Source organism: Mycena indigotica (assembly GCF_014461135.1).
Source record: "Mycena indigotica strain 171206Taipei chromosome Unknown Mind.scaff0020, whole genome shotgun sequence".
Taxonomy (NCBI): domain Eukaryota; kingdom Fungi; phylum Basidiomycota; class Agaricomycetes; order Agaricales; family Mycenaceae; genus Mycena; species Mycena indigotica.
Window position 1 is genome coordinate 334,611 of NW_023503019.1, and position 12,906 is coordinate 347,516.

At 54.2% G+C, this 12,906-nt stretch overlaps 3 protein-coding genes across 3 annotated transcripts; 1 reads left to right on the forward strand and 2 right to left on the reverse strand.

Annotated features, from left to right (window-relative positions):
* Window positions 1–454: 454 nt before the first annotated feature.
* MIND_01429100 (CxC2 domain-containing protein) lies at window positions 455–4,261 on the forward strand (the record flags this gene model as incomplete). Its single annotated transcript, XM_037370672.1, has 12 exons — window positions 455–775; window positions 814–1,053; window positions 1,100–1,335; window positions 1,391–1,490; window positions 1,545–1,738; window positions 1,789–1,951; window positions 1,998–2,146; window positions 2,191–2,591; window positions 2,637–2,819; window positions 2,871–3,012; window positions 3,058–3,764; window positions 3,810–4,261. The coding sequence occupies 12 exons, from the start codon at window positions 455–457 to the stop codon at window positions 4,259–4,261; spliced, it is 3,288 nt and encodes a 1,095-aa protein (XP_037212943.1).
* Window positions 4,262–7,545: 3,284 nt separating this feature from the next.
* On the reverse strand, window positions 7,546–8,287 carry MIND_01429200 (uncharacterized protein; the record flags this gene model as incomplete). Its single annotated transcript, XM_037370673.1, has 2 exons — window positions 7,546–8,187; window positions 8,240–8,287. 2 exons carry the CDS (start codon window positions 8,285–8,287, stop codon window positions 7,546–7,548), a joined length of 690 nt encoding a protein of 229 aa, XP_037212944.1.
* A 3,238-nt stretch (window positions 8,288–11,525) lies between these two features.
* On the reverse strand, window positions 11,526–12,135 carry MIND_01429300 (uncharacterized protein; the record flags this gene model as incomplete). Its single annotated transcript, XM_037370674.1, has 4 exons — window positions 11,986–12,135; window positions 11,906–11,937; window positions 11,673–11,853; window positions 11,526–11,621 (listed from the first exon to the last, which is right to left on the reverse strand). The coding sequence occupies exons 1-4, from the start codon at window positions 12,022–12,024 to the stop codon at window positions 11,526–11,528; spliced, it is 348 nt and encodes a 115-aa protein (XP_037212945.1). The 5' UTR covers window positions 12,025–12,135.
* Between the last annotated feature and the right edge of the window lie 771 nt (window positions 12,136–12,906).

Here is a 12,906-nt window from a genome sequence, read left to right on the forward strand (position 1 = left end):
CAGATTGTTGTTGCCATCTCGAGGGCGCACGCGAACTGGCGCAGACATCGTGCTGTCCTACAGAAACATAGGCCAAAACCAGCGCAGACATAGGAACGACTTACAGCAGGCACATCCGGAGCCCCAGCAATATGAGCGGCGAACAAGACGTTGGGCGAGTCGAGGGCGGCTTGGAAGGCAGCAGCAGATGAGGTGGGCATGATAGAGGGAAAGAACCGGATTTCGCCCAAGCTCAAATCGCCATCGCAGGTTAAAAGTTCGACCACATGTTGCTAAGCAAAAGCCAAGTATTTTGGCCGTGTGGTGGATGGTAGGCCAGGATCCGGTTTGGTGGAAGAAGGCAGTGCTGTCACCAGTCATGTGTGCCCACGTGAATGACGACACGCTGTGACACGCTTGGCAACCACGACACTATCAGGTTTGTGAAACGCCGTCCCGTTCTTCCTCGACTAACATGGGACGACGGACACGGGCAGAGAATCTCGGTGACTTCCACGACAGCACCACTAGCTCTCACGGCGACCTTCATACCCACGTCACCGCTGACGGGGCACGTCTCCTGACTCAAACTCGATACAATGCCCCTCAAAAACGCCACCACGGAGTTCCAGTCACCGAGCAGGACGAGAGACTTGCAGAATGGACTCCAGTTTCGGTTGCTGGAATGGGTGATATGCTCGCTCTGGCGGATACCATCACGTCTTACGACGTCAGCCCAGACGCGGAGGATGGGAATGAGGGGGAGAAGGCGAAAAGACGACGATATGCCAGCTCTGTGAGTGAAGTCATTGCTTATTTGAAGGACTACCTGAGAATTCATGTCAGGATGACCCCATGTCGACCTGGCTTCCCTACAGCCAATTCTATCTCGACGAGCTGATTCGGCGAGAAGGCTTAGGAGAGTTCCTCCACTCTCCCAAGTGTTCTTTCTGTGGAGATCGTTATGGAACGGATAACTGCCGCATATTTCGCTGCCAGCAATGCGGATGCTTCCTGCAATGCGGAAAGTGCGTCATGGAGCAACACATTCGTTGTCCTCTGCATACCTTGCGAGTGCGTTGTGCTCATACTGTTGTGGACCAATCTCACATCTTTTCAGGAATGGAATGGCGAATATTGGGACGACATTTCGCTCCAGGCCCCCGTAGAACAAGGCGGATTAGGCCTCGTCTTCCAGCTGGGACACCACGGCTTTGCTTGCGAAAATCCGGGCCAAATCAAGTCACTGGTCGTTATGGACGTTCGGGGCATCTTTTCCCTTCGCGTGCGCCTCTGCAGCTGCGAATATGGCCAACGACGCAGCGATCCTGTCCAGCAATTACTCGCGCATGGCTGGTATCCGGCAACAGCAATCAATCCCGAAACATGTGCGACGTTAGAAGCATTGGAGCTCTTTCGACTGCTCAATGTTGTTGGCAACCTCAACGCCGCACGACTTCGTCGGAACCCTTGAGCGTCTCACCGATGCGGCAAACGTGGGCAAGTTGCCTGTAAGTCTCGCTGTCTCTTCTCCGCTTGCGATAACGACTAACTTCATTGCCTAGGATCGATACAAAACATTCATTAGAATGGCTCGGCAGCATACGTTCCTTACGACCGCTAAGCGATTAGGCCGCGCTCACGAAAAAAACGGGCTTGTCGAGGAGAAACATGGTGGTTTTGCGTTGCGTTGTTGGGCATGTCCTGACGTGGCCCGTAACCTACCCGAGGGCTGGCGAAATGTTCGTAAGAAGGACGCGTGAGCTCATTTTTTTGGGGTCCAGATCTATTGACTCACGCTGTTCAAAGCTATCTCTATAAGCTAATCCTCGCTGTCGACGCGAATTTCCGCCTCAAAAATCGAATACGTGCAAATGCCCACAACGACCCTTCTTTGATCGCAGGACGGGGTTATTTCGTCGAGAGCGATGCTTACAAAGCACATTTGAAGGCGTATGTCAACGAGAAGGATGTGAGTACCATCGTATTTACGCTGTCCCTTATTGATGTGATTGTAGATTAGCACTTGTGTCGCTTTTGCGGCTCTGCTTCAAAAGGACACTCGGATAAGCAGCGGGCTTCGCGTTTCTGGGGTTGGCGGGTGTGTATGCGCTCGGCACGGCCTACTACGGCCAGGGGGTATTGGAGACCTTCAAAAGGGCGAGCGGTGAGTAGCAACGCACAACTTGGAGAGATACTAACTCTCTCTAGATATGCGAATATGGACTTTATTGTATTATCGGCGTTACAAGGCGAGGGTGTCGAATCATTGGCGATTTCTTACGACATTGGCTGCCAATGGAGTGTACATTTGCCCGAACGCGCGACCCGCTTAAAGGACAGCGGTGTAATGGACAACGACCTAAGCGGCTTCAAAATGCAGTTCGCTCTACCGGTTTGGCATGCGGCGGCACACGAAATCGCTTGTCGGACCGCGAACTCCCTTTCCTATCGAGTTGGCGTTGGAAAGACCGATGGGGAGGGAATTGAGCGGACGTGGTCCACGCTGAATCCGATCGGATGGTCCACGAAAGAAATGGGGGAAGGGGCGAGGCAGGACGCGATTGAAGACCGTCTTGACCACATAAATTTCGAGAAAAATCGTGGTCAAGGTGAGCAGCCAATCAAGTTATGACACTCAAAGTTGATGATCGTAGGGAATACGCTCGCGCGAAAGCTCGTCGTGGCTTTAGCGGAATCTGCACGGCAGGACGAAGAGTTTGATGAGCTCGATGCAGGAGTCGATGCGACGACCAGAGCTATATGGAATGGGAAAATACGAGCGTGGCTAGCCGATCCTTCGCAACCAAGCCCTTATCTGCTCGACGGAGACAAGGACGGTGAGTGATTCCAAAACCTCTAACTCACATTTTACTGACTGTCGACACCAGGTGCGCAGACCCAGAAGTCCATTATGGAGGAGCTGAAGATGGCTGAGCTGGAGGAGGTTCGCGCTGGCAATGCCCCCTTGGTGGAGGGTAAAATGACGAGTGCGGCCTTCATCGAGGCCGGGTTACAGCTTGAGGCGCAGCAGTGAGTTCTGTTGCTTCTCCCAGGTAGTCACTAATTAGTTTGGAGACGTCGCATCATTGCCGAAACGAAAAACACCACTCTATTGAATGCGGATCGTTCGAGCCAAATTCAAGAGCGACGCTTCACATTCTTCCGAAAACACAAGACATTCCTCCGTCTCCAGCTCACCTACATGCCCGGCGTGGAAGACATCCGGATGGCAGACGAGGCAGCGCGTGACCCCGATGCTGCACCCCCCAAAGCTGAATTCGTCAAGCTGTACCTGCCTTCTCAACTACCTGCCGATAGACGATCAAGCGCATGCGGCCGCGGCGTGCTGGAAGCTGAGGTAAAGCTTCGGGTTGGTCAGTGTGGTGACGCGCTGCGGGAGCTTCGAGCGGCATTGAATACGCAAACCCATCTCATTTATTGGCGAAATGAGAATTCGGTGGGGCAGCGATCTGCTACGCGGTCAGCGTCGCTGATTAGCCGTGTGGGGGAGACTATTGCAAAAGCTGCGGCAAAGTACCGAGATTCACAGGCCGCGCTCGTCGCCATCAAAGGCAGCACTTTCGCGCCTCAATTTCGGCCCCTACTCGACATAGACATAAACGCACGGCCTGGCGTCGAGAACGACATCGAGGCAATGAAGCGGCTAGCGGGTGCCGATTCGTCACGGGTCGGACGTAATGTGCCATCGCAGGTGACTTTAAATCGGACCGTATCCTGGATTTGGACCACGGGTGGATCGTCAGCATCCGATTTGCATGATTGTATGTCATACCTGCTTATTGATGGCGCTTCTCACGCAACGCTAGCCGTCCGTGTCGACTGGTCGAAGGCAAAAGCACGTCGTGAAAGATGGCGGGAGGAAGTCAAGCTTGTGCGGGAAGAGATGAAGCGTGTCTTACGCTCGCTTCGATGGGAGCAAGACCAGTGGCGGGGTCGGATGGATAATCGGAACGAGGAGCCGGGTATCTCGGCCGAATTGAAATCAGGCTTACGTGCGTATGCACTACGTCAGGCGGACTTGCACCGGCGCATCGGGGAGCGCTTCTTTTTGGAATGGAGCAAGTCCATCGAGGCCGCACTGGGCGGATTGATGCGGAATTTATTGGATGGTGGTGAGGAGGAACTCGCGGTCGAAGAGCACGATGAGAGAACGATGAGGAGAGGGATTGATTGCTGTGTTCTTTTACAAATGCCAAGCCTTTTGTCTACTTGTGGAACGGATCGACACAATGCCAAGTGCAACGCCAGGCCCAGGTGAGCCAAGGCAGAAGGTCCCGACGACGCTGGGTGGGCACTGGGTCGACGTGTGGCGGGCGGCGCGGACAGGCGGACAGGCGGACGGCTGCGGTCGATGGCCATTGATTTACGAAGCGCGCAGTGATCCCGACGCTGGGCGGGCACTGGGTAGGGAGTGAGTGTAGGGGTGTGGCGGGCTGTGCGGGCAGGCGGCGGTGGGCATCGATCCGCATGTGCGCGGTGCCCTTGGGCCCTTGGGCAACGCCATCCGGCGGGCGGGAAGGGGAAAGGGCGGGCATGTGATACGCACTGTATCATCCCAACATCAGTGAGGAGTGATGTGCAGACGGCATGATGGCGCCGTTGAGCAACAGTCGGCATTGTCAGCCGCAGGGAGGTGGGGGTATTGTGTTTATTATGGGTCTACCCACCGTGGGTGGAAGCATGTCTGATACAATCTGTTTTCGTGGGTAGTCCCATAATGATTTGATTATGCTACGACAACGGGTGACGAAATCTACTCTACTTATATACACTACTACCATGTGTTTACCATGCCTAATACGAGAGGCAATGACGTCATACTTTAGCCATGCCTTTACGTGCTGTTTGCCTCATGTCCAACTCCACGCTGTCAATCAACATCAGCATCGACATCTGATGATCCAATCACCATCTTATCGTCCATCTTATCTCCTCCCTGTCTTATCTTATCAACCAGGGCCAAAATAAAAGGTTTAAAAGGCGAAGAAAAAGGGTTTTTGAACCCAGGGTTTGTAGGCAATGGCACGGGTAGGCCATACCCGCGCGGGTACGCGGGTTTTACCCGTGCGGGTACGGGTACGGGTCAGTGCAGCCCTTTCCCGTCGCTTCCTGACTCAGCTGGTTCCCCTCGTGGTTGGTGGTCAAGAGGTTCTCCGTTCGATTCTGGATTTGTCTGCCATTTTTACCGCACATTTCTGGCGTACTTTGGACACTAATCACAGTCTCGTCACCATGCCTCCTTGACTCCATGCGCCACCCGTGGGTAAACCCATACCCGTACCCGCGGGTATGGGTACTGTGGCTGTGCGGGTAAGGGTACGGGAAGGCCCTCGGATACCCGTGGGTATACCCGTGCCATTCCCTAAGGGTTTGACAGGTTCACAGGGATTTTTTTTTTCAAAGCCAATATAAATCAATAATTTCAACTCTCATCCCTTCTTTAAAGCTTTTTCATCAATGAAATATGGTTAAACAATGGAAGTTTTGTAGATTTGTAACAACTTTTGGATAAAGTTTGGATAGAGTAACAGTTGACTAGTGTCTCTATGGTGCTAATCTCCTGTAGGAACAGCTATTTAGGTTAGCCTCACCCATCTAGAGAGCTATTAGGGGCCTAGCTGGTAACATGTTTATACTGGATAATGACTTTTCCACATATTTAACTTTTGCAAGACCAACTTTTCTGGCTGTTAACAACCAATAATAAGTAGACAACTCCTCTAGCAACATCTTGAAGTTTTTTTGGATATCACTTTATTGTAAGCTTTTTCAACTGCAAATTTCCTTTTAAGAAACGACTTTTAAATACCACTTCAACTCAGACTGGAACAACTTTGTAAATTATAACTTGTGTTGTTAAAGCCTCTGAAACAACTTTTCTGGCCCTAGATATAACTTTTTTTAGGCAAGGTGTAACTTTAGTTACTATAGTACTTACCATCAGCAGCTATCTAAGGCCATCATAGAGGCAGTGGTGGAGCAAAGCACATTTAATATATTTGTATGATCTACTGATAATATCAGTGATAGCAAGTTAAAAAAGTCTAAGTTGTATCCAAATAAGCTACATGTAGAAATAAAGTTGTTCCCAGCTAGCGTGGCAGCGCTCGGCCAAATCCGACACTGACATAACCTTTTAGTTGCTGACATAATTTGCAGCACCTGCTCGTCACCACCATATTATATAACTTCAAGACTTTTTTGTGCCTTCCCTTCTCACGCTATCACTCCCTCCCACCCTTCTTCCCTTCTGCTCTTTATATTCTTTCTTTTTTTATCCTTTTCTGCTCTTAGCCTGCCACGGCCTTGCCTAGAAAATGTGTGCACTTCCCAATGGCAGTACGCACACATTTTTAGCCATTGGGAAGTGCGTATGGGGGACATACTGTAAAAAAAGTATTTCATACATGTCTTGAAATGAATACAACTTTTTGGAGATACAACTTGATACATCACCCTGTGGACATGTACAAGTCAACCCCAGAGACAACTTTTCTAGTGACATGTTTTACTCTGGCTGGTGACATGATTACACTTGATGACAACTTTTCTGTTTTTTACAGTATGTCTCCCATAAGTGCGCACATTTTTAGATGCAACTTTTCAAGATACATGTTGTCAAGGCCTCTGGTACAACTGTTCTGGGCCTAGATACAACTTTTTTCAGACAAGGTATAACTTTAGTTACTCCATCACTTGCCATCAAAGGCAATTTTAGAGCGAGTTTTTCTTTGAAAGTTGTAGTTGTCTTTGGCCAAATAAAAGGTTGGCCCTGGAAAAGTTATAATTATCGCAAATTAGTTATGTTATAACCTATCTTCTTGGTGGCAAATTTGATATGATTTATCGCTACTTTTCAGCAAATATTCATGGGGGACATACTGTAAAAAAAGTATTTGATACATGTTTTGAAATGGATTCAACTTTTTGGAGGTACAACTTTGCGTTTTTTAGAGTTTTTAGATACAACTTTTCTACAAACTTGTAATCAGGGGCAAACATGTCTTTGACCACGTCCTAAAAGTTGTCTTTAATCACCAAAGTTGTATACTAAATGCAGCAGAAAGTGGAGTTTCACCACAAAAAAGTTCTGTTGAGTAGGAAACATTTACTGAATCCTTTTTTTGCAGTATGTCCCCCATAGAAAATTCCCAAAATGAATATTAAAATTACAGTTAAGGAGGGGGGCTGAGATTTTCTTATAGTTCAACTTATGTCTGGATATTTGGGTGTCAACACCAGCACTGTGTTCTTTCAATGTTCATACCCAGATCTTGTAGCAGCTCTCCCAAGTCTCAACTTCAACTATCTGGTGTCCCAAGTTTGCTGAGCCGCGGTGTCCCCTGCACGGGCGTTCGAGACATATCTTTGGTAACCCAATGTATCATTTTTGCTCAGCTCTCGGCCACAGGTTGTTTTGGTAGAAAAAAAAAGGAGAAAAATGCGTTAAAGCTCAGTTGGAGCGGGGTCTGCCGACAGCTTTGCTCCCGCCTCCGCCTCCTCCTCCTCCTCCTCCGCGGCGCGAATAGTCCAGCTCTAGATCTAGCTCGCGGACGTGCTCTCATAGTGCAGCGCATCATGGCCATCCACCGGACTCATCATTCCGTCGACTACCGTAGCATCGCGGTCTAGGAGGGTCGAAGGAGGCGTGTTGGTGGTCGCGTCGCCCCAGGAGTCTAAATACGGCGACTGTAATCGCGGGGACAGCACCGATTCGGCCGAGTCTCCAACACTTTCAACAGATCTTCCCGCCGTACGTGGCCTGTGGCGCCAGCGGAAGAGACAGAAGGCAAGGAGCAAGGAGAGGGCGGCAATCGACAGCGTGCCGAGCACGATACCGGCGATGGTACCAGGCATAAGCGGGATACTTCCAGGCGGAGGCGAAGAGGGGGGCGATACAGCTGTACTCGCGTGGGAAAGAAATGGGCAGGAGACAGAAGCAGAGCTGATTGCGGGAGCTGGGCTGTGTATGCTGAGGCTGGGGCTGCTCGGCGCGGATGATGGGGCTGTATGCGTGGCCGCGACCGCGACCGTCGGGCCCGGAGGAGATGGGGAGGACAACTGGGTCGTCGACGGGTTGGTGGAGGTGGTGGTAGGGCTGGCAGTTCTTGGATTTGGCGTTGGCGTTGGCGCGGACGTCGGTGCGAATGGACAGGTATCAGGTCCCGACTCGTAGACCCCGCTCTGTAGAATACAGTGAGCAAGCGAAGAGATTACAGCCCACTGCGCAACACACGAAGTAGACACATGTCTCCACAAAAAGCCTGCCCGCTGGACCCGCCATAAGTGCAGATCGACGCAGCGCTCCCGTTGCTTTCGCTGTTCGTCCCTGTCAAGAGAGGCTGTCCAGCCGCGTCAACGGTCGGGCAGGCGAAGGAGGACTCTCCAGTCGTGTACTGGCGCGCGACGAGCATGGGAGAGTCGAGACGTGGGCGACTAGTGAGAGGAGAGGAGAGAAAACGAGGCAGTACCGACCGCGAGGCCATCTCGCTGCCAGTGCCCATACCACCCACTCCATCTGCAGGCGGGAGATGATCAGGGACCATCGCTTCACGAGCCCACCATGCGAAGATAGGAACGGAAGCGCCCAACGGCCGTCGCCAAGGCGCGAAGATGGGCGTTGTTGACAAGATGATGGCGAGTACGTGGGCCACGTCACACGTCATGCGGCTGATCCGAAAAAGGAAATGACGTTTTGCGTCTTCTTCTCTTCCTTCATGCACTCCAGCTCACTCTCCGCCGTGGGCCCGCTTTCCGCCTACCGAGGATCGCCTTCACAACGTCTGCCGGTCGTAAATCGGCCGCTATCACTGGCGTCTTCATCCAGGCTATCGATGACGTGGCAGGGTATGTGGGCGGAGTGGAGAAAGACCACGCGAAGAGGGCCGCCGGAGGACATCCTTCTCGTTTGGCCTATGTCTCGGTGTATGGTGCGCGATCTGATGGACTCTCAAAATGTTACCCTGACCGTTCCTCCGCCTATGCACGTCATCGGGGGGTTCACCCTCAGGTTCCCGAGCTGCACCGCGAAGGCTGCAACCGGACGAATGTTGTCTCGGAGCACCACAGAAACGGCTTCGGACCCACCGGTGCGCTTTTGGCACCACTTCTCTGGCGAGCTTCCAAGTTTCCGCCCTCCCTGTCGACACCTGCCACGAGTCGACGCCTCTCATCCGGGCCCGAATATACTTCAGTCCCTCGCCAGAGACGCCATGGACAATTCATGTTCGAGCAAAAGACGGCGAACAGACGGTACAGGCCGCCTTCAAGTTCGCTCTCCAGTCCTACTCGGAGTCTCCCCCGAGCTCACATTCGACCCACCCCATTTGCCCGCTCTTTCCCGAGTACGACATGCTCTCCGCCGTCCTGACGCTTGTTCTCCTAGTACTCCAGGCGGACTCTCAAACTGGCTTGTCCACCTTCAACGCAAACACAAGCTAAACGGTAAGATTCAGAACAAAAGTGGTGCTCGCGACTAATGACTATCTAGCATTGGATCTTCCCCCACCGACCTGCGCAGTGTGCAGTGTCGGATGTCGATGTACGCCCGTGTGTTCCCGCCGTCGCTCGGGAGCAGTCGCTGCTCCTGGCCGGCTGCAACATCGCGATTGCAAGGCCGACACTCGAGGCGGGGCCCGTATCGCTACGGGTGCGGGGAGCCGGCGCGCGCGGGGCGCGGCCGGGGCGACAGGATGCGAGGGTACTGTGGTCAATCCAAAAAAGATTATCGAGATTTGAACTTGGTGGACTTGCGCGCGGAGCGCGGCGGTTTCTTGCTGGGATGGGATCAGAACAGCGGGGTGATGGGGAGGAAGGGGCAGACGAACGGAGTGGTGGACAACGAGAGTCTTCAGGGACCGGAGCTCGGTGAACATGGCCTCAGATCTCTGCTCGGCACTAGCAGAGCGGGCGGCCAGCCTGAGTGTGTGGAGGACCAGCTGTGGCTCGATGAGATCGGCAACACCGTTGGTCTAAACGCGTACCTGCTCATCCGGCCTCGCGTTCACGAGGGCCTTCTCCAGCTTCTCCAGATGCTCCTGGTTACGCCGTTGGTGGGAAAAGCGCCTGAAGCGGCCCTGAACCGTGATACGCTCAAGATCCAGCGAAACGCGGTCGATGACGCTGTCCAAGATCGTCAGTGCACGGAAGACAGCGCTATGCGAGGTCCACGTACTCCTCCCAGCGGGCGAGCCGCGTCCGCAGCCCGTCGGGGGAAACGGTTGGAGGGGCTTGTCCATCGTCGGTATCGGTACTGGCGGAGCCGGCACAGTGCTCCTACTCGACACAGACGCTGAGGACGCGGTGCTCTTCTTGCGGCCGAGACGGACGAACGCGGACACGGGCGACACAGGCGACTGTGGCTCCTGCTTGGCTCGCTACGAGGACTTGCGGGACAAAGTCGGGAGCGGCCGTGGCGGCGGTGCGCGGGAGCGCGGGCCGTCGAAGGCGACGTACATCGACACGGGTGAGCGGGGGCGGCGCTGCTTTCCCTGCGGAGGCTGGGGAGGGGAGGGCATGCCCTGTGGTGGGCGGGTCCAGGGGACGCACGTCACACCAACGCCATCGCAAAGAAAAGAAGCGCGAGGCTCGGAGCGAAGCCCGTGCGTGGCTTCTGTGGATGATACTGTGCATTGCAAATGATGTCCGCGATCAGCTTCGCGGGCTTCTTCGGCGGGGATGTCCGAGGGCGGATGGGTATCTGGATCGGGACGGCGGGCCGCAGGCCGGGGATGTAAGGATCAATAGCGGGAGGCCTCGTCGACCAGTTCCATCGCCAGCTGTCTGCCTCCGCCGCTGCCCTTTGCCGCGGGAAGGAACCTCACGTAGACGGTTCGAGACAGCATGCCTGCAATGCGGCGTTGGGTTTCTTTTTCACCCGGGAATGATGTGCGACCAGTACGCTGTTGCATTGCATTGCGCCTCGGCCCGGCCTACCCAACCACCGATGCCGACTGACACGGTCCATAACCACTGACTCCCGAGGCAGGAAGCCAAGCCACGGGCACTCAGCAGCCCGTCCGCTGCCAGTCGTGGTGGCGGGCCGGGGCGGCAGAGTCCTGTCGGAGTCGCCCGGGTTCGACACATGAGTCGTCGACGTTTGGCACGCGCTGGAACTTGAAGAGGGACTTTGCTCCCAGCAAGGTCCGGCACCAGTTTTTCCACGCAAGCAGGTTCGAGTCCAACACCATGCACACGTCTGCGGCAGTGCTCATTCCCTTCCAGCCTCTCTATAATGTCGTCTGCAACCTTTCCGCCAGCCGCGGCCGTGATCGCCCCCTCGCCGCTATCCCTTCGTACGGGCGTTCGGTACATATAAAATTTGAGGACTTCATTTTTGCGCCCAAGTACGGGGCAGACGAAACAAGGCAAGATGGGGGGGGGGTTAGGGTTAGCAATGCACTCGGGCTCCGCCTCTGCATCCCGCCCGTGCGAATAAGCCAGCGTGAGCTCTAGCTCGCAGACGCGCGCTCGTGATGCAGCCTTCTGCGCATCGTGGCCGTCCTCTGGACACGGCATTTCATCTACCTCCTTGTCTTCACAGCGTATGACGGCCGACGGAAGCGTGTTGGTAGCGCAGAGAGAAGGCCTGGGACAGCGGAGATCTGATTCGGCCGCATCTACGACGTTTGTATAAGGCGCCAGCGGAAGAGACAGAATGCGAAACGCACGCCGGCGATGGTGTCGAGCACAAGCATGCTGCTTGCGAGGAGCAGAGAACGGGGATGATCTGGTATGTGAATAAAATAGGGAGAAACGACAAGGCCGTCCGCGCGCCCGTGGAGCCGGAAGGAAACATCCGCAACGTGGAGGAGAACTCGATTGTCGACGGCTTCAAGTTGGCGTCCCGCTCTACAGAATACTTTCAGCAAGCAAAGAGAAGACAACACATTTTGCAACGCACGAAGTAGCCATATGAGTCGAAAAAGCCCTGCCCTATGTCGCCTTCCAGTATCCCTCATGCCTGCCACGTGGCGAACGCACCGCGCACGCGGGAGATGAACGATCAAGGCAAACGATCATTGTTCGACGACCCTCCCGCGGAAAGATACGAAGGGACGGGGCAGGCGGCGGTCGCGAGGAGGCGGAGATGGGGGTTGTTGACAAGATGATGGCGGCCACGTGCGCCACGTCACACGCATGACGTCATTCGGGCTCGGCCGATCGTGTGGCGCCAAAAAAGGAAATGGCGTGATTCCTCCTCCTTCTCTTCCACCACGTCGGCTGGGTCGAACACGGCCACTCTGCTCGTGAGAAGGCTTTCTGCCTACCGATGATCGCCAGAAGAAGGTCTGCCAGGCCCTGGATCCACGCCGTCATCCAAAGGATACTGATGACGTGGCAGGGGTGTGCGCTGGGCAGAGAGGACAACGGCGTCGGAGGATACCCTTTTTCGGTTGAACATGTCGCGGAGGAAGGCTCGCTGCTTGGGGCTGCTTTTGGGCTGTAGGGATTTCGATGAATTGGAACTGGTCGATATGCGCGCAGGACTCGGACAACGGAGAGACGAGTTTGAGCCATCTTAAACGTGTGTGCACCGTATTTCTCTGGTGCTTCTCAGCTCGCTAACGTTCCTAGTACTCCAAGCGACAACTATGCTTCCCTGGTCTTGGGTCCCGACGCACTCGCTCCCTGCTGAATTGCTCGGCCTAGATCTACGCAGTTTCGTGGCACAACATCTACGGTTAGGGTCCTGGGTGCAATTTGATCAAAGCGCGAGCGACAGCTCCACAACAAAGTGTGCGCAGGTCCAAGCTCCCATAAGCCGTATAAAAAGGCCTGCAAGGTGGGGCCGTCCCTAAACCCATCATGGCCTCCCCCCGCCCTTCAAACTTCTTCGACTTCTTACCACCCGAAATCGTCGAGCGCATGGCTGACAACACGACGGAGGATCACCTGCCACAA